The sequence below is a fragment of the Callorhinus ursinus genome, unplaced genomic scaffold, assembly GCF_003265705.2.
Source record: "Callorhinus ursinus isolate GAN/ISIS: 27379988/994484 unplaced genomic scaffold, GSC_fseal_2.0 scaffold2, whole genome shotgun sequence".
Lineage (NCBI taxonomy): Eukaryota > Metazoa > Chordata > Mammalia > Carnivora > Otariidae > Callorhinus > Callorhinus ursinus.
The window spans coordinates 37,446,046-37,465,294 of NW_027397064.1; the positions used below are offsets into that span (position 1 = coordinate 37,446,046).

The 19,249-nt window shown below is 39.6% G+C and overlaps 1 protein-coding gene across 2 annotated transcripts in view; it reads left to right on the forward strand.

The window, feature by feature from the left end:
- Nucleotides 1-19,249, forward strand: part of DNAH7 (dynein axonemal heavy chain 7) — a 279,079-nt gene that overhangs the window by 212,199 nt on the left and 47,631 nt on the right. For both annotated transcript variants that reach the window (XM_073880956.1, XM_025894388.2), the window contains exons 55-58: nt 4,506-4,682; nt 7,081-7,242; nt 9,817-10,017; nt 14,706-14,867. In XM_073880956.1, the coding sequence (XP_073737057.1) occupies nt 4,506-4,682; nt 7,081-7,242; nt 9,817-10,017; nt 14,706-14,867 (702 nt within the window). The remainder of the gene's footprint in view (nt 1-4,505; nt 4,683-7,080; nt 7,243-9,816; nt 10,018-14,705; nt 14,868-19,249) is intronic.

The following is a 19,249-nucleotide window of genomic DNA, read 5'->3' on the forward strand; positions in this document are numbered from 1 at the left end:
TGCTGCTCCCCCCGCTTGTGCGCTCGCTCGCTCTCTTTCTCTCTCTGACAAATAAATCTTAAAAAAAAAAAAAAAAGTCATAATGCTGCCCTGCTCTTAGGTGTTGGAAGTAGCCACAATTGTTTAGGAATCATTAAAATAATGACACATTCTCGGTCTTGGTAGCCCTTTCAAAAATGAATTGCCACTGAAACTTTAGTGTTAAGCCTCAGAGGTTTTCCCTGCAAGTATTAAATATGGAAGAATATGAAATATTTCACACTCTTGCCTAAAACAGCTTCCTCCTTTAAAACCTTTTATTAAAATTTTCAAAGGTTTTTTACTTTGTTTTCTAAGCTCTATAGACCATTCCACTAAAATGACTCTGCATGTACCACCAATCTTCTCCTCTCAGTGTTTGAAAAAACAAAGAAGCTTCTGTTCATGTTTTATATTAAGTTTATTGCAGACTTTCACCTATAAATATGTTCCCCAGTTTTATGTTTTAAAAAGTTTGCATTTTAATCTGAAAATACATTGAGCTACCAAAAAGATCAAATATTACTTTCCTTATTCATTCTCTTTTTAAAGTGTATTTGAGGGAGATGAGGAGTTAGATATTCATGCTGAGGGGTTTTATTTGTATGTTTTTGTTTTTATTTATTTTTTATTCTACTAACTTTCTTTTAAGGATTTTATTTATTTGAGAGAGAGAGCACATGCATGCATGAGCAGGGGGAGGACAAGAGGCAGAAGGAGAGGGAGAAGCAGACTCCTCACTGAGCACGGAGCCCGATGTGGGCTCCATCCCAGGACCCTGGGATCATGACCTGAGCCGAAGGCAGACGCTTAACTGACTGAGCCAGCCAGGCGCCCCTGTTTTTGTTTTTAAATCAATTGAGGTGAAACTTACAGTTTTATACTTTACATAGCTTCTCTGTCCAATACTTTGGCACCCTGTCTTATAACTTTGCCCTATGTGTTTCCATATCTTCTTTAGAGTTTTCCTCGGGTAGTTGGATGAGTGTAGACATTAATACTATTCGCTAATATTTCCGGTTCTCCTCCCTTGCACACATGAGGTGAAGGACTCTGGCCATAAACTTTGCTTTGGCCAATAAAATGTGAGAAGTGTCAGGACAGAAACATTTAACTTCCAGCATGAGACTCTCCAGGGTACCCCCCGGCCATCAACATTGTGGAATCACATTTGATATTAAAGTGCCATCACTGAGCCAGCCCAGTGAGTAGGTTGCCTGCACACACACACAGGACTTTGCAAGGATAAGAAACAAACTTTTTACTGCGTTAAGTCACTGAGATCTGGAAATGTTTGCTACTATAGCATAATTCAATTTAACCTAAGTGATTAATGACCATTAGCTATACAATCACACCTATAATCCTTAATAGAAAAAGAATTATTAGTATGCTCTTCTGTTACTAGCAACCTCAAACCTTTCAGTCTTGCCGTTACCAGGTACTCCAAGTTCTAGTGGTAAATTGGAATCTGTGTATATTTAAAAATAATATATGGTTATTATACTTTTAAAAGAGTGGTTTTTCCAAAGTAACATGGCGTTAGCATACCAGAGAAAGGAACAGTGCTATATGAGGCTTCTATTTGGGCTAGTGCTGTGTAGATTTTTATTTCCTTGCAATCTCTAAGTCATGAGATACTACATCTATCCACCAGGAAGAGCAGCAGTTGCTTCATCTCTAGTTTTCAGTAGACATTATTTGATAGCACAATTTTTTGTTGTTGTTGTTTCCTTTACAGTGCTCTGTCCTCAAAACAAACTCCACCGAGTGGTAAGAAGCCACACACACCAGGTTCTCCAATGCTCTAGTTTAGAAAAATATAAAAGATGCTCTTTAAATCACCAATAGGAAAAATGAGATGGGCTCACACTTTTGTGTAGAATTTAGTATTTTATAGTGTTTTATTGATAAAAGAAACATATCAGGGGAATAAATACTGAAGTGTGCAGCGTTTTGAGCCCATTTACAAAATGAAGAGCTTCTGGCCACCATTTTCTCCTTCTGAACTCTAAACAGAAAGCCATTTAATCAGCTTTCAATAAGAAACTTGTCAAATATAAAGGACTATGTTTCTCTGACCTCAGATAAATCCTACAGGAATTTGCAATACATAGAAAAACATAAATGGAAGCCCACAAACTTCTTTCCTGCCTTTGGGAAGATGGCTGCTTAAATTAGTCTGTAATTTTTGTTACTGACAGATTTCATTTTACAGACCTAATGCTCGCATAATCAGATTGCAGAAGCAAACCCAATTCTATTGCCTTGCAAACTGAACAGCAAACACAGCTTAATTCACCTTGGGAGCTACAGTTAAGTCTTGGGAGCAAGTCTTACTCCGGTTAAAATTTAAAACAAACAAACAAAAACGCTGAAAGTTGTGTGCACTCACCCCCATGTGTGCACCCCTAACTTGGTCCTCCAGCCATGTCTACATGTGAGCAGTGGCTGACAGCATCCTGAACCGCTCACAAAAGAGAGGGGACACTTATAACTCCAGTTTACTAAGAGTAAAACCATGAACTTAGAAGCCTTGGGCTTTTGTTTGTAAAACTCTAATTTAGTGAAGAAGTCTCCCTTGGGAAGAGATTGTGGGAAAAAAAAAGAGTTTACTTTTCTTCTGTTAGTTGCTATTGATTTTTTAATGTAGTGAGGAGGACCGGCTGTGGGGAAAACAAGTGAGGAGAAAGGCAAGGACAAGTCCCAGGAGAGACAGGACAGTTTTAGTTTCCTGCCATAAGCTTGACATCTGTGTGCATTCAAAATATCTGAAACATGAAATAACTTATATAGAAATGAAACTCTTTGCTTGGGTGAATTATTATGCTGTGACTTTTGTTTAGAATTTCTATAATTAGAATCTCACCTTCACAAAAAGAGGCAACCCAAGTTTTTATTCATTCATTGTTCAGTGTATATCTGTTGTGTACAAAGAATTTACGAGTCATCATGTGAGGTAGGTCCTTGCCAACACAGTGCTTATTTACTGTTTTTATTCTTCTGTACTTTTTCTGTAGTTGAATGAACCCAGAGAAATATTGGGGAGGGATTTAAAAATCTAATTTAAGTCCAGATATTCCTTCAGGGGCCCCCAGGTGCCCACCTTCACACCCTCTGTCACACACACTCATCCACACTAGGACTGATGCTGTTTAAGGCATTGTGACCTGTCAATGATTTTGACTTACAAACATTGTGTGACTAGAAGATCAGGAGAATACACAATTAAAGTTTGGAAATACTTGTAACTTTTTCCAGAGGAGACCCCCTTTTTGAGATACTTAGTATTTGGAAATTGCTCTTGCAATCTGCTCCAAGTTCAGGAAAGGTGCCGGCTGGTGGAACCGACGACCTAATTTGGAGTGTTGTGCGTATACACAAGGCCATCCTTGGGTATGAGCAGGTATCCAGTTAGAGTGATTCTAACTGGCCTTCAAAATATTCTTTGGGTTCCTGTCACTCCATTACTCCTCTTCCTGGGATATGTTGTTGACATAATTTATTAAGCTAGACATAGGGATACTGGTCTGTTAAACCTATCTTTATCGCTTGTTTGGCTCACATTTGAGTCATGATTAGCTTGGAGCCATTGTCCACATAGAAAATGTGTAGACCCTTCATTAGAAAGAGGGAAGGAAAGGGGCGCCTGGATGGCTCAGTTGGTTAGGCATCCGACACTGGGTTTCGGCTCAGGTCATGATCTCAGGGTGGTGCGATCAAGCCCTACTTAGGGCTCCACATTCAGCGGGGCATCTGCTTGAGATGCTCTCCCTCTGCACCTGCTCTCTTTCTTTCTTTCTCTCTCTCTCAAATAGATAAATCATTTAAAAAAGAGAGAGAGAGAGAGAGAAAGAGGGAAGGATGTATTGGAGGCTATACATCAGCCACATCGATGAACAAAATTCCATTTCCACAATGAATGCCTGGGAGGGCCCTCCAAACCACAGAGTTCTCCTCATTCTCACACCTGATCCCTGAAAGTATGCAGGTATGTTATCAGGAATTTTCTGCAATTTCTCAGGAGTATAGCTTGTTCCTCCTTCAAAGTGCTTTTCTTTTTGCTTTCTTTCTATTTCTTTTCCCAGCTCTATCGATTCTTTCTTGATGGTATAGTACCGTATAAATCACTCTCAAATTTCTACTTTTGAGTTGTGGATTTTTAGAACATAGTATTTTAAAACTGAAGTAAAGAGTTAAGGTTTCTTATATTCTTCATCCACTACATGCTGAATGCTCATTGAAGGGAAGAAAAATGCCTTTGAATTCTGGTGCCACTAACCACTCATGTTTTATTATTTAAATAATTTGTCATTTTTTTTCTATCTAAAAGACATTTGTATAAAGTGATGCCTTTGACCCTCCACCAACATTAACAAATAACTAAGCTAATGTAGTCTTTTGTTTTAAAATATCTTTGAATCTGAACTTTTAAGTTTGTAAGCAGGTTTGAATATTCTTTCAAATATATTCTTGTCCCTCTCTAGGTTATTCCAATGCTGCAAGAATTTATAATCAACAGATTGGGGCGCACATTCATTGAGCCACCCCCCTTTGATTTATCCAAGGCATTTGGAGATAGTAACTGCTGTTCACCACTGATTTTTGTGCTTTCTCCTGGAGCAGATCCCATGGCTGCCCTTCTAAAATTTGCTGATGACCAGGTACTTTAAAATAGATGAGGTTATCTGATATTATAAAAATGAGAATTTTCCAGCCAAATTTTTTTAAAAAACAAAATTGCTTATCCTAAGTGGGGGAGGGAAAGGTAAACATTGACCACTCACTTAGCTCTCAAAAGACTTGGGGGGTCCAGAAGTTGACAGAATCTCAAGAAAATGATATTTAGATGTCAGCACTGACATTAAAATAATTCTCTATATCCAAATTATAAAACCAGAACTTGGCTTGGGGGCACTCACTTTTATTTTGGGGGGACAGAGGGACTCTCTGACATTATGGCATCAGTGTAGGAGCTTGGGTTGACTTAATAAATTCAAGTCTGGACTGTGACCCTGGGGAGAACCTTCTCTGATCCTGCCCCTTCTCCCAGTCTCTAGTGGGGGACCTTCTTGACTTCCCAGGACAATCATATATTACAGGTACTTTACCAGGTTAGAATACATTCTAATATTTACATTTCAAGGCTTTAAAAATTATTCAAATGAATTTACTGTCATTTTCTTACATCATTCAACCAAGAATAAGAAAATCTTCATGAACAGGTGACTGGCCATTTTCAAGTTGATTTTTTTTTCCCTTTTGGTCTAACCAAAATAACATTTTATGGAAGTAAGACTGACATTTCTTTTTTTTGTTTAAAGATTTTATTTATTTGACAGAGACACAGCGAGAGAGGGAACACAAGCAGGGGGAGTGGGAGAGGGAGAAGCAGCCTTCCTGCCGAGCAGGGAACCCGATGCGGGGCTCAATCCCAGGACCCTGGGATCATGACTTGAGCCGAAGGCAGACGCTTGACGACTGAGCCACCTAGGCGCCCCAATACTGACATTTCTAAAACCATCACCACTGCTTTTATTGTGCTTTATAGATACTATTAATTTTGCTAGACCTTGTTATGCACATCTGTCTTTTAATTCTTAAAGCAATCCTGTGAGGTAAATAGCGGCATCTCCATTTTATAGAGAGGGACACTAAAGCATGGAGAGGTCAAGTGGCTTCTTAGAGGCCACACAGCTAAGTGGTTAAAATACTCTTTGTTAGGCTAATTTATTGTAATACTCCATGTTTTGTTCATTGGGTGTGATTCTTAGATACTTGGGGAGTGATAGCGGAGTACAGCACTTAGCACTGGTTAAAGATGTGCTGGACCATGGCTGGCGGGACTACAGCACCTGGGCCTGCGATCGTATCTCAAGGGCCCAGGGTGTGTAGGGCCTTCGTAGGCTACACTGAGGACTTGGAATTCAATGGGATAATGTGGTAGGGTTTTAGGCAACAAAGTGACGTCATCTGATCTGTAGTTTATACAGCTCATCCTAACTGCAGTGGGGAGAATTTATTTGAGTGGTGCAAAATGGAAGCAGGGCATTAGTTAGGGAGCTGCTGCTTAAAAGGCCAGGAAGAGCAAGGTTGGGAAGGACCAGAGTGGCAGTGGTGTGGATGCTAGAAGAATCCATTTTAGGTGGGACTCACCCTCTCCACATCAACATGACCTTTTCGATCCTTTGAGATCTTCCTAGCTCCTCACCATTCTTCTTCCCACATTGCACAACGTGATTATCCTCTGGCCCCTGCATAGGACTGCTCAGTGCATTGTCTTCACCTGCTATCTCCACTTCTTCCAGAAACAGTAGTATCTGGCTCTGTTTTGTTTTCTGATGCTTCTACCTGCCAGTGTTGATGAGCTGTGGATGTTCATAGGCAGCCTGAGACCCACTCTAGTGCTGCTGCCATAATTCAAGGCCTCGTCCGAAGGGGCTTTCGGTGCCACCTGCCTTAGAGAGAAAGAGCTCAGCGAGTCACAGACACTGTTTCCAGAAGCTGCAGATGAATTGCACTGTAGGAGAAATGCATTCCAAACAAACATTCCCACAGAATTCTTTTAAAAAAACTTTTAAATGGGAATTAGAGGTTAATGGTTTTTTTTTTCCCTCTGAACTTTATGCATAGCCAAATTAATTAAAATATAATTATTCAAAGATCTGGAGGAAACAAGACAAGTTCATCTGTCCATAGTTTTCTTTTGGGCTCTGGATTTTAGGAGTTGCTGCTTGAATCCAGGTCTTTTCATCTCATGTTTCCTCATGTTAAAAGTGTTCTTAATTTTTTTCTTCTCCCTATCTCAACAATCAAAGACCCTACAGAATTTTCCATTTATTACCATGACTGTTTCCAACATGAACTAGCTGACTTGTGATCTGAGTATTTACAAGATTCTTAATCAGTAAGAATTTTGTCGGCTGCATATGTTTAGACCTTTGAGGGATGCTGCGTAATTAAATTTTAATATGCTTCATGTTAACATTTCCTGTAAAAATAATAGTGATTCTTCTTTAAAAATGCCTTGTCAAATAACATCTTTACTATTTTTGTACACAGGGGTATGGGGGATCAAAACTTAGCTCTTTATCTCTTGGTCAAGGCCAAGGGCCCATAGCTATGAAGATGATAGAAAAAGCTATCAAGGAAGGAACATGGGTTGTTCTTCAGAACTGTCACCTTGCCACCTCTTGGATGCCAACCCTCGAGAAGGTTTGCGAGGTAAAAAATCAAGTTTATTTTTATTAGATTGTATTCCCCCTTCAAAATTACTGATATACGTGCCATTCAAATCCATGCCCTCCTCTGGTTTGGAGGGCTACAGGCTAGTGGCTTGGCTGGATTATAGGAGAGATGGGCTCACATGGGGGACTGGGGGGCCAGAGGAAATGACACAGTCAGCCCTTGCCCAGTCCCTCTCAATGGGGACAAGGGCTTATGCAGTGAATTGGAAATCTCTCTCATCCACAAGAACAGCCTCGGAGATGGGAGTAAACCACAGTGCAGACAGAAACCAATACACCTTTTACAGCAGAGGACCAAAGACAACAAAGGAGGCTTTTCAGGGTAAAATTCATGTAGCCACTCTAAACCAAAAGGTTTCAGGGTTTAACTTTGCTTTAACTCACTTCTCACCTACTTAGACAGTGAGCCTGCCACAGAAGATTAGTCTGAAACCAAAGGAATACTCCTCCGCCTGTTCTTGCGGTGGGTTATGGCACTTCCCCATTTTGGTGGGCAGAAATCCCAAGAAAACCCCACATAGCTCAATTGAGGAAACAGAAGACCTGGCACTTGATTTCAACAGAGAGAAAATACATTTGATGTAATTACCCATGACTCTAGACCCTTCCTAACTCAGAGTCCCTTTTGTTACTAATTCACCAAGCTAATGATATAACTTGCACTATCCAGACGTACAATTGAAACTTTAAGGAGCAGGTTGTATTTTCCTCTGTGCCACTTGTCGCCATTTTGTCTGCATCTCCCATTAGAATATAAGTGCCATGAGAACAGTGACTTTGTCTGTTTTTTATTCTCTGCTTTATCTCCAGCACTTTGAATTGTGGCTGGCCCAGAGAGACAATCCATAACTATTTCCTGAATTAGTGAATGAATATTGCTTCTCTGTTTAAAACTTTTCCTTTGCATGCAAGACAGTTTAAACCCTCATCATGGCTGACAACACACTTCCTGTTGACCTTTGCTACCATCTTCTAGGACTTCTTTGCTCTAGCCATTTGAGCTTCTTTCACTTTCATTGATACAGCACACTTTTTCAAGAATATAGGCCATCATGGGGCGCCTGGGTGGCTCAGTCGATTAAGTGTCTGACTCTTGGTTTTGGCTCAGGTCATGATCTCAGGGTCTTGAGATCGAGCCCCATGTTGTGCTCCACGCTCAGCAGGGAGTTTGCTTGAGATGCTCTCTCCCTCCTCCTCTGCCCCTCCCCCTGCTCGCTCTCTCTCCCTCTCTCACAAATAAATAAATCTTAAAAAAAAAAAAGAATATAGGCCATCATAATGTTATATCTGTCTGAAAAATGATTCTATTATTTGCCTTACAAACATCTTCTCATCCTTCAGGTGTTACATTAGAGGTTTTATATTTGTGCCTATTTCCTCATGGCTCCTCCAACTCTAGGCCTTTCTCATGACCTGTTGAACTGTGTCATAGATACCCATCAGAGAGTCATATAGGAGAGAAGAGCTGTCCCTAATGGATGACACACTTAGCCCGAAATTCCCATGAGTCATGCTGTTTCAGTCACTGGGCATAGGGCAGCTGATAGGAGAGAAAAGAGAAGGTAGGCACCTCTGTATCCTTCCTAATTGACCTTGTCTCTTCACCACGTGTTTCTTCAAAAACTGTTTTACTGATAAAGAATTTAAATTTATTTATTTATTTATTTTTTAAAGATTTTTATTCATTTATTCGTGAGAGACAGAGAGAGAGAGAGAGAGGCAGAGGGAGAAGCAGGCTCCCAAAGAGCAGGGAGCCCGATGTGGGACTCGATCCCAGGACTCTGGGATCATGACCTGAGCCGAAGGCAGACGCTTAACCATCTGAGCCACTCAGGCACCCAAGAATTGAAATTAAAAAAAAAAAAAAAAACATGAGATACTACTGACATGAACAACTGGGGGAAGTAGCAATAGGGAGTGGGACTGACCAGGAAGAGGGGAAAGGGCCTGTGATAATCATTCCTCACCTATACAGCCTTCAAGACAGTGCTAAGTGAGTGTTCTGTTATCCTCCCTAGTGCAGACCTGAATATCCCCTTAAGAAAATGTAGCTAATAGTGATATGTTTTAATGCTTCACCTTTCAAAACGCTCTCTTTTTCTTCTTTTCATCTCTGCTTGGTTTAATATTGACTTATGTTGCTCATTCTCACAACCTGGCTACAGTAAGAAGAATGGATTATTCTTGATCTGGCTCTTGGGCAGAGAATTATAGCTATAAGTATTTCAGCAACATCAGTTAAGATATGAGATTTTTTTGGAATGTCTTAGTCTCTACTGTGGCCAACTCTAAATTATGTAATACCTTTGTGAACTTTCTAGTCCTATGATTTAAATTTTTCGAGAAGCACAGCAACACTCTGGGCCTTCTCAATGAAGAATGTTGTTTCAGGGACAGAATCTGATTTTAAGACTTGTGCCTTAAATTGCAGCAGTGTGTTCTATTTTGTAACAGTGCCTCCTCCCACTTCCAACCCATCCCATGCACATACGATCTGGAGATTTCCCTTGGATTTTATGTACCCATTCACGTATGATTTCCTTTTTTGCAGGAGTTAAGCCCAGAATCCACACATCCAGATTTCCGCCTTTGGCTGACAAGTTACCCATCACCAAACTTCCCCGTGTCTGTCCTTCAGAATGGCGTGAAAATGACCAATGAAGCACCGAAAGGTTTACGAGCTAATATCATTCGATCATACCTCATGGACCCGATCTCTGACCCTGAGTTCTTTGGCAGCTGCAAAAAGCCGGTTAGTAATGGCTAAGTCTTGTTACCTCAGCCCTGGGAAGCATTTCAAGTGGCCCCTGGTGATCACAGATGTGTGTGGCTGAGTAAAACTACAAATTAAATAGGCCTCCTGCCCCGCAGTGCCGTTGGTTTTGATTACTGATTATTGACTGTGCTGAAGTCAATTGTATTAATATTTTATTTTAATTTTACCACCAGCCTCATTTCTGCTCCGCTGAGATCTTCTGGGGTGTCATTAATAATGTAGCTTTCTATTTAGAAAGTCAGCTGTAAGCCATTCCCAGTACAAATCTGCAAGGTTGGAGAATCTTGTTTCAGGATATTAACTGAGCCCTTTGCTATTTGGAGCCATATCTTTAAATTAAAACATAAAAATATTTCCTCCATATAACTATAATGAGAGCCAAAATGATTTTACTCCTTGATTGATGGGACTCATAAGAGTCTTTTTTAGCGTCCCCAGGCAAGCAGGGAAACCACCCACTGCTTTCATGATTAGAATTCTGTGTGTGAATGTCTGTGACCTAAATTGTTTCACAGAGTTTGACCATAATTAAAAATGGAAGAGTTCCTTTTTAAGAGGGGTTATGAACCTTGGTTAAGTTTTTGCCATTAAACAGCTCATGCTTTTGATATCGGGATATGTTTTAAGTACACATCAAAAGGAAACATTAAAAATAAAGAAGTACTTTGACTAAACAAAAGTCTTAGGTACTAAAAGAAAGCAAGCACCTATGTTTAAAACTAAGTCAAACTTTATCCTGTGCTTCTAAGACCTGCTGTATGAGTAGCTTTTGCATTGATTAGGCCCATAGAGAGCAGGTTACTCCCAGGTAGGTGGTGAGGGCATGTCTGCATGTGATAGGCTGGACAGAAGCCCTTTTGCAAAATTTTACTCCCTTTCTTCTTGATCCAAAGGTCTCTCCAGTGGAAGTCACACATATTGGAAGTCTAGGCATTTATGAAACACAATCCAAACCAAAAGCCCAATCTCCTCAAATGCCAAAAGTGTATGTCATCATTTTTGTTTTAACTTCGTATTGGGAAATAATTTTAAAATTACAGAAAAGTGGCAAGTATAAAACTAGTATGAAGAACAGCCCTATGCCCTCTACCCATATTCACCTCCTGTTAATACCCTGGTACTATTATTAGTTTAGTGGATTTGTCAAGGACATGCTCTCTAATTTACTGTGTTCCAAATTTGTCCATTGATTCAATCATTTCTTTTAGAGCATCTTCCCTGCTCACTAAATGTTGGTCTAGGGTTAGAATGACATTGAGTTGCCATGTCTCTTTGCCTCCTTTAATCTGGAACATTGCCTCCCCTTTCTTTGGCTTTGAGGATACTGACCTTTCTGAAGAATTCATCTCCTCTTGTTTTGTTTAATAGGACATTTCATTTGGGGCTTGTCTGATATTTCCTCATGATTAGATTCAAGTTACTCATTTTTAGCCAAAATATGACATTAGTGAAATTGTGTCCTCAGACTATCACATCGGGAGGTACATGATATCCATTTATCCCTCACCGTTGATAGGAATTTTGATCACCCAGAGAAAGTGATGTCTGAGTTCTTCAGTGGGTAGTAACTGCTTTGTGCCTTGCAACTAACCATCAGTCTCTGGGGAGACATTTTCAGGCCATGACAATATTCTGTTTCTCATCAAACTTTACTCCTGGCCCAGCTTTAGTGGCTGTCGATGTATCTTGCCTGAGGCAGTTATTTCCTATGATAATTCTAACTGGAGTACTTCCTCCATATTTGACATCTGCCACTCTGCTCTCTGCAACAGCCCTCCAGTCTCCCCCTTTATTTATGTGTTGTTGGTATGGACTCATGAATTCCTTGGTTTTTTCCCCCAGTGCTTTACAGTTCATCACCATCCTTAAGTCTTTTGCTCAAATTGTTCTGGATTGTTTCAGTGGAGCACCTTCAAGCTGGCCCCTCTGTACTAGGTCCCATCATTTATTATTATTATTGTTGTTGTTGTTATTACTTAACCTTCTTACCTTTTTGGCATAAGATGCTGCAGACTTCTCTGTCATCCAACCCTGGAACCAGCCATTTTTCTGTGGAGTCCTGGTTCTAGAGACCTAGATCTGGGTGCTAGATGAGCTCAGTGCTACTGCCTTGTTTTTGGTTCTTGGTCCTTTCAGGGGAGAAACCTTGGAAATATATGCATGTACTCTCACACATATACACATACCTACAAATATATATACATACATATATATGTGCATAACTCCATGCACACATATATACCCATTCTCCTATTTCAGAGGTGATGAGTTTGTAACAGTATATCCAACTTCTGTCCATCCACCCAGGGTTATTTCTTACTTTCCCTCATTCCATATGTGCAGGTCACTTCTACACTGAGCATCTGGCTCCCACATCATCAGCACATTTTCCAATTTGCTTGGTTCTGTAATGTATCTAAAATAGTTCTAGGGGTGCCTGGGTGGCTCAGTCGGTTAAGTGTCCCATTCTTGATTTCAGCTCAGGTTTCCATCTCAGGGTTCTGAGTTCAAGCTCCACGCTGGATGTGGAGCCTACTGAAAAATAAAATGAAATAAAATAAAATAAAATAAAATAGTTCCCAAATCCACACAGCACATGTCACTTTGCTTTTTCCCACCTCTCTGGTTAAATGGATGCTACTTTGTGCTTGTCTCCACTCCCCCTTTCAGTTTATTCCACAGGGGACACTTCCACCTGCCCTTGGATAAAACTCTGGGCAGTATCATGGCTTTTCTGGTTACTGTCAGATAATGAAATGACCTATGGTCATTTTAACTTGCAAAGCCAGCCTTGACTCAGAAATCAGAAAGTGCAATGCAGTGTGTTAATCAATACATACTTAACTTTTCCTTAAAATGTAGGCTTTGCAGGAGGGAAGAATGAAGGGGGGGAGATCAGAGGGGGAGACGAACCATGAGAGATGATGGACTCTGAGAAACAAACTGAGGGTTCTAGAGGGGAGGGGGTGGGGGGATGGGTTAGCCTGGTGATGGGTATTAAAGAGGGCACGTTCTGCGTAGAGCACTGGGTGTTATGCACAATGAATCATGGAACACTACATCAAAAACTAATGATGTAATGTATGGTGATTAACATAACAATAAAAATTTTTTAAAAATGTAGGCTTTGACTCTCCAGAAACTCACCTAGGACCCATATAAATAGGTCAGTGGGCTTCAAGCTGTTAGGGGAATAGAATAGAGTTGGCATCCTTCTTTCTGTGGCGCCCCTGGCAGACGATGGCCACTGAGCCTGACCACTCAATTTGCAGTATGTGCAGACACAAAGCAGGGTGGAGCGGACATTCTGGGCCTGGGCTGCTATTGCTTGGAGCTCTCTGGACTTGGCGGGGGTTTAAAGCTGAATTTTTCTCTTGTGAGTCCTTTCATGGGTTCTCCCTGGGCTCCCCTTCCAGACTCCTCTGACCGTAACTCCATCACCCTTGGCATGTCTCTCCTTCAGCTGACTGCTCCTGACCCCCCTCAGCTGTTGGTTCTTATCATTCACTTCATACAGGCTCTTACTGTTGGGATTTCCTTAGCCGGTGATACGAGCGCTCTTGACCAAGAAATGTTTCAAATGACCCCTGGCTAACTTTCTTTTTTTTTTTTTTTCTTAGAGTGAGAGGAAAAGGAGAGAGGGAGAGAGAGAGAGAATCTTAAGCAGGTTCCCTGTCCAACAAGGAGCCCGACACAGGGCTCCATCTCACAACCCTGATGATCATGATGTGAACAGAAATAAGAGTCAGACACTTAACCAAAATGAACCACTTGGGTGCTCCCCCTGGTTGACATTCTTAATCCAGCTCCCCATCTGCTCCTTGGGATCCACACTGGCTTGGCCCACCATTGGAAGTGGGGCTCTGATTTCCCTCTCCCAGTCCACTACCTTGCAGCCTTACACTGCTCTACTCTTTCGAGCATAAGGTTTGCACTTTTCCAGTCTACCCTAGCTGCAGGAAACAGGCATCAACTCTCTGATCGACCCCATCAATTTCCTTCTCTCTAGCTTGGACTGAGAAGATAGACCCCGTGCTCCTTTCTCCCTTGGGGATGGGGCAAGAGGGCTTCTAGCACAGCTGCTGTTCTTTCCAAGGAAATGTTCACAAATCCTCTCTCAAGCTCTATTTTGACCATTTTATAGCATTCTTGTGGAGGGTGCCTCATACTTTCTGATTTCTGATTCAAGGCTGGCTTTGGCATTCAAAGTAAGTATAAGACTTATTCCCTAGGAATAACTGGAAAAGTCTTGAGGCTGCCCAAAGTTTCAATCCAAAAGTTCTTCTTTACAGAGCTGCTTAATTGGTTTGAATGGTCTCCTTTGAAATTTCTCCATGGTGGTCTCAGACCACACATTGGAATTCATTCTCCTTGCCTCACTATGCTTCAGGTGGAACGTCCAAAATCCTATAAGGTAACACTAAATAGACAAGCTTACTATGCTCCCTAAAAACCTCGTGTTCACAGCTATGTGTGCCAACTGAACATGTAGGCGAACAGGCATATTTTTGCCTAAATATCCTGTAGAAATAGTGAATTCTGTTTTGGCATACTTTGGGATGGATATATCTATAAACAAAAAGAGTTATTTTCATTTTAAAAAATGGTAAGTATAATGCAGTGGTAGGGGGGAAATGACGTGGTGCCATTTCTTCTCATTACAGGAGGAATTCAAGAAATTACTTTATGGTCTCTGCTTCTTTCATGCTTTGGTGCAAGAGAGACGGAAATTTGGACCCCTGGGGTGGAATATTCCTTATGAGTTCAATGAGACTGACCTAAGGATCAGCGTACAGCAACTCCACATGTTCCTGAACCAGTATGAGGTATCATAAAAATCACAGCAAGGACATTACCTATTTTGCTCTTTATCACATTGTAAGTGTTTGTATCGTGAGCAGGGACTTCTGATTAATTTCTACAGTTATAAAATAAATAGAATAATTCCCAACAGCTTATTAAGTAATACTTTGTTATAACAGGATATCATAACTGCTATCATAGGTAGTTAGGACATTGGTTTGTCTGTTAGGAACCTGTATCTTATCACTTATTTTTGACATGTAAACACCTGTGGGAATCTGAGAACGGAGCGTATTGTATTTATTTTGAAAAGGATTTGAGAAGACCATAAATCAACCACGCTCCAAAATGAAAAATACGGACTGATTTCTTTCTGTTCTAGAGCATGACTTTATTTTTAGGAAAATGTCATTGTGCTCTTATTCCAGAATTTGGATTTGGGCCATTTGTCAGGAGAAAACAAACTCTTTAGACCACTGATGTTCACCTGAGGTATGGATTCTGGGAAGAAGCCAAACAGCCTAATGTTGTCACATCAACCACATTTAAGCACCTACAATTCTCTCTTTCTTTCTCTCTCTCTCTCTCCCTCTTCTCTCTCTCTCTCTCTCTCTCTCTCACACACACACACACACACACACACACACACACAGATACACACACATCTTTTTCTTTTTTTGCCACTTGTCTATCAGTTGGATTTTTAAGATATTTGCAACTTTGAAGAACTGCTTGTTAAACCAATCCAAGTGTCCTGCAAGGGTATGGAACTTTTTGAAAGCGAATCCCTCCTAATTTTGTTAGAATTTCGTCCAAAAAGTTCACTCATATGTGGAATTTAAGAAACAAAACAGATGAACATAGGGGAAGGGGGGAAAAAGAGAGGGAGGCAAATCATAAGAGACTTTTAATGATAGAGAACAAACAGGGTTGAGGGAGGGAAGGTGGGTGGGGGTTGGGCTAAATGGTGATGGGTACTAAGGAGGGTGCTTGTTGGGATGAGCACTGGGTGTTGTATGTAAGTGATGAATCACTAAATTCGACTCCTAAAACCAATATTACACTATATGTTAACTAACTAGAATTCAAAAGAAAAATAAAGAGAAAAAATAAAATGAATAGGAAATAGAAGTAGTCAATAAATTATGATAGAATGATTGTTTGCTATTAGGAAAAAAACAAGTTAGATTATTTATACTGTGTAATTCCTGTTGGATTAAAGGAAATAGGAAAAGTTAAACTGTAAAAGAAGAAAACAATAGTAGGTAGATATAATCTGCTTGGCAGATGGGCAATGGCTTTGTTTTTCTTGTTTTGGTAGGGGTGTGTGTGTGTGCGTGTGTGCATGTGTGCATGTGTGTTTAAGGCCTACCCCTCCCTCTCACCCTACTTTCACCCCAAAGCAACCAATTTCACAGCTTAGGACATATCTGTCCAGAGGTTTTCATATATGCATGTAAGTCATACATACATAAGCACAATATACACACAAGTTTTTTTCTGAAAAACATAATCATATTCTCACATTTTCAGCTTGCTTTTTTCATTCTGCATATATTGTGGACAACTTCCAAAGTAGATAGAGATCTTTGTTTCATGGCTGCTTACACAGCATTCCCCCTATGTTGACCGTTAGGATTTTATTTCTTTTTTATTTTTTACTAATAAGCAATGCTAAAATGAATGCTGTTGTTTACACCCTTGCATACAAGTTGCCGACTTCGAGCTCTGCTTCCACGTACACACTCTCTCTCCGTCCGTGTCTCAACCTTCATCACAAAGGGCCCAGCAACAAGCTGCCACGATTTCTGTGACCCCAAGCAGTGTTCCCCGGACCTCTGGGAGAATGCACTCCCCAGTGTGATTGGTCCTGGTTGTGATCAAGCTGCTGAGAGAAACATCTTACCCATCAGTTCTGGGACAGGTGGGCGGGTTTAACCCTTTTTCCATAAATCAAACTCTTCTCCCTCTCCATCTTTTCTTTCCTCTACATCTGGAAGCCCTCCCAGGGGCCAGCTAGTTCACCTTTGTTCTACCTCATTTACTACCTATTTACTATGCAAATGAGTTTTCTTGCTTTGTTTCATTTTCATGAGGTCAGCAAGGCAAGTCCAGGCAGTGCATGCGTCTGACCAAACTCCAGTCACGTCCGACGTTGGAAGAACATAAACATGCTGGAGTTCATCCTGATTCTGTTTGTTTCTCCACAAGGTCTTGGTCACTGACACAAGTTCTCCTAAATTCTTGCCTTCCATTCCAGTTCTAACAAATAACCAGTTTCATCGTTCCCAGCCCCTAATTCAATAAATTTCCCCTCTTTAACAACTATCACCTACTCTTCCTTAGTGTGATTATTTCTGTTGAAGAGATTCCTTAACGTGGGATCCCAGGGATGGGGGATATACACTCTTAACTTTGCACAGAGAACGGCAAGAAGGGCTTGAAGGAATTCTAAAGTCACAGATGGCTATATTTTAAAATATTGCTTTATTACCATAAACAAACATCGTAAAAATAAAAGACAATTGAAAACCGAGGAGATAGCCAAAATATATCTGACAATCTGATTTAGTAACTGTAGAAAGAGCTTTTAATAACAATAAAGAAGATAATCATCCAAATGAGGAAAACACATAGAAGAACATAGTAGGTAATTTAACAAAATAAATACAAGTGGTGAATAAACATTTTTAAAATGTCAATATCAAAAATAAACTTAAGGTATGTAAACAGACAGTATGGTGACTAGAGTTAATACCATATTGCATATTTGAAAGTGGCTAAGAATAGATCTTAAAAGTTCTCATCACAAGAAAAAATGTGTAATTACATGTAATGACATGTTAAATAGATTTATTGTGATCATTTCACAATATATACAAATATCAAATCATTGTTATATGCTTGAAACTAATGTTATATGTCAATTTTATCTCAATAAAAAATACACTTAAAAATTAAAAACAAGTGCACTTGGCTGGCTCAGTATGTAGAGCATGTGTCTTTGGATCGGGGGTTGTAAATTCAAGCCCCATGTTGTGTATAGAGATTACTAAAAATAAAAAAAATTATAAAAATATTTTTTAAAAATTTAAAAATGTACCTGGCGTTAACAGTGTTATTGTTTAACTGTCAATTTTTTCTCCTAAATGATAACACTCAGTTTTGTTGAGAGCAGTGAGAAATAGAGAATTCTATTTGGATATGTAAGTATTTATGCTGATGATAAAACAAATTGCAGTATGAACAATCAATAGTTTTGTACTCATAAACATTTAAGAATTCCTCATACCAGAGAATATAATAAAAAAGCAAACTAAAAGGAAAAAATATTTCCACAAATTTGATTAAAAAGGATAATTTATAAAACAGCTTATACAAATAAAGCCATTAAAACTTTAATTGAAAAAAATGGGTAGAAGGCTAGTTCACAGAACAAATGTTATTAAACATGAAAAAAATTATGAACTACACTGATATTCTAGGAATGCAAATTAACACAATATTAATTATCTTTGGTCAAACAAATTAGCAAAAATTTTAAAACTGATTCCTACAATTACTACAGCCTTTCAGAAAAACAATTTGGTGGGCTGCCTGGGTGTCTGTCAGTTAAGTGTCCGACTCGATCTCAGCTCAGGTCTTGATCTCAGAGTGTGAGTTTAAGCCCTGCATGGAGCCCACTTCAAAAAAAAAAGAGAATGAAAGAAAAGTAGCTTGGCGACATTAATCAATTGCTTTTTATAAACTCTTTACCTTTGGCATAGTAGTTTCCTTTTCAGGAATCTAGACTAAAAAATCATTAGAAATGTTAAGAAATGTATATTTAATGAAACAATTTAACACAGCAGAAAATTAGGAGTAACTGAATTATTCAATATTGGAAGATAGTTATTAAAATTTTTTTTCTTTTCAAATTTTTAAATTCTAGTTAACATATAGTGTAATATTGGTTTCAGGAGTAGAATATAATGATTCATCACTTACATATGCTCATCACAAGTGCCCTCCTTAATACCCATCCCCCAACTAGCTCATCCCCCGCCAACTGCCCTCCATCAACCTTCAGTTTGTTCTCTATAGTTAAAGAGTCTCTTATAGGTTTGCTTTCCTCTCTCTGTTTTTTCCCCCTTCCCCCATGTTCATCTGTTTTGTTTCTTAAATTATTAAAATGTTTTAAAAGAGTATTTTATGAAATGGTAAAAGGTATAATATGAGCTTTGGTGAAAAGTTATATACAAAATTGCCTCTATAATGATTCCACTTGTCAACATACAGAGGGATATAAAAAGGTGATGCAAGAAACTAACACTGATTATCTCTGAATTACATTGGATTTGTTTTGAATGTCAGTGAGCGATGCCACGTTTTCAAGCATGGGATTCTGGTCTCATTCTGTGTCTAG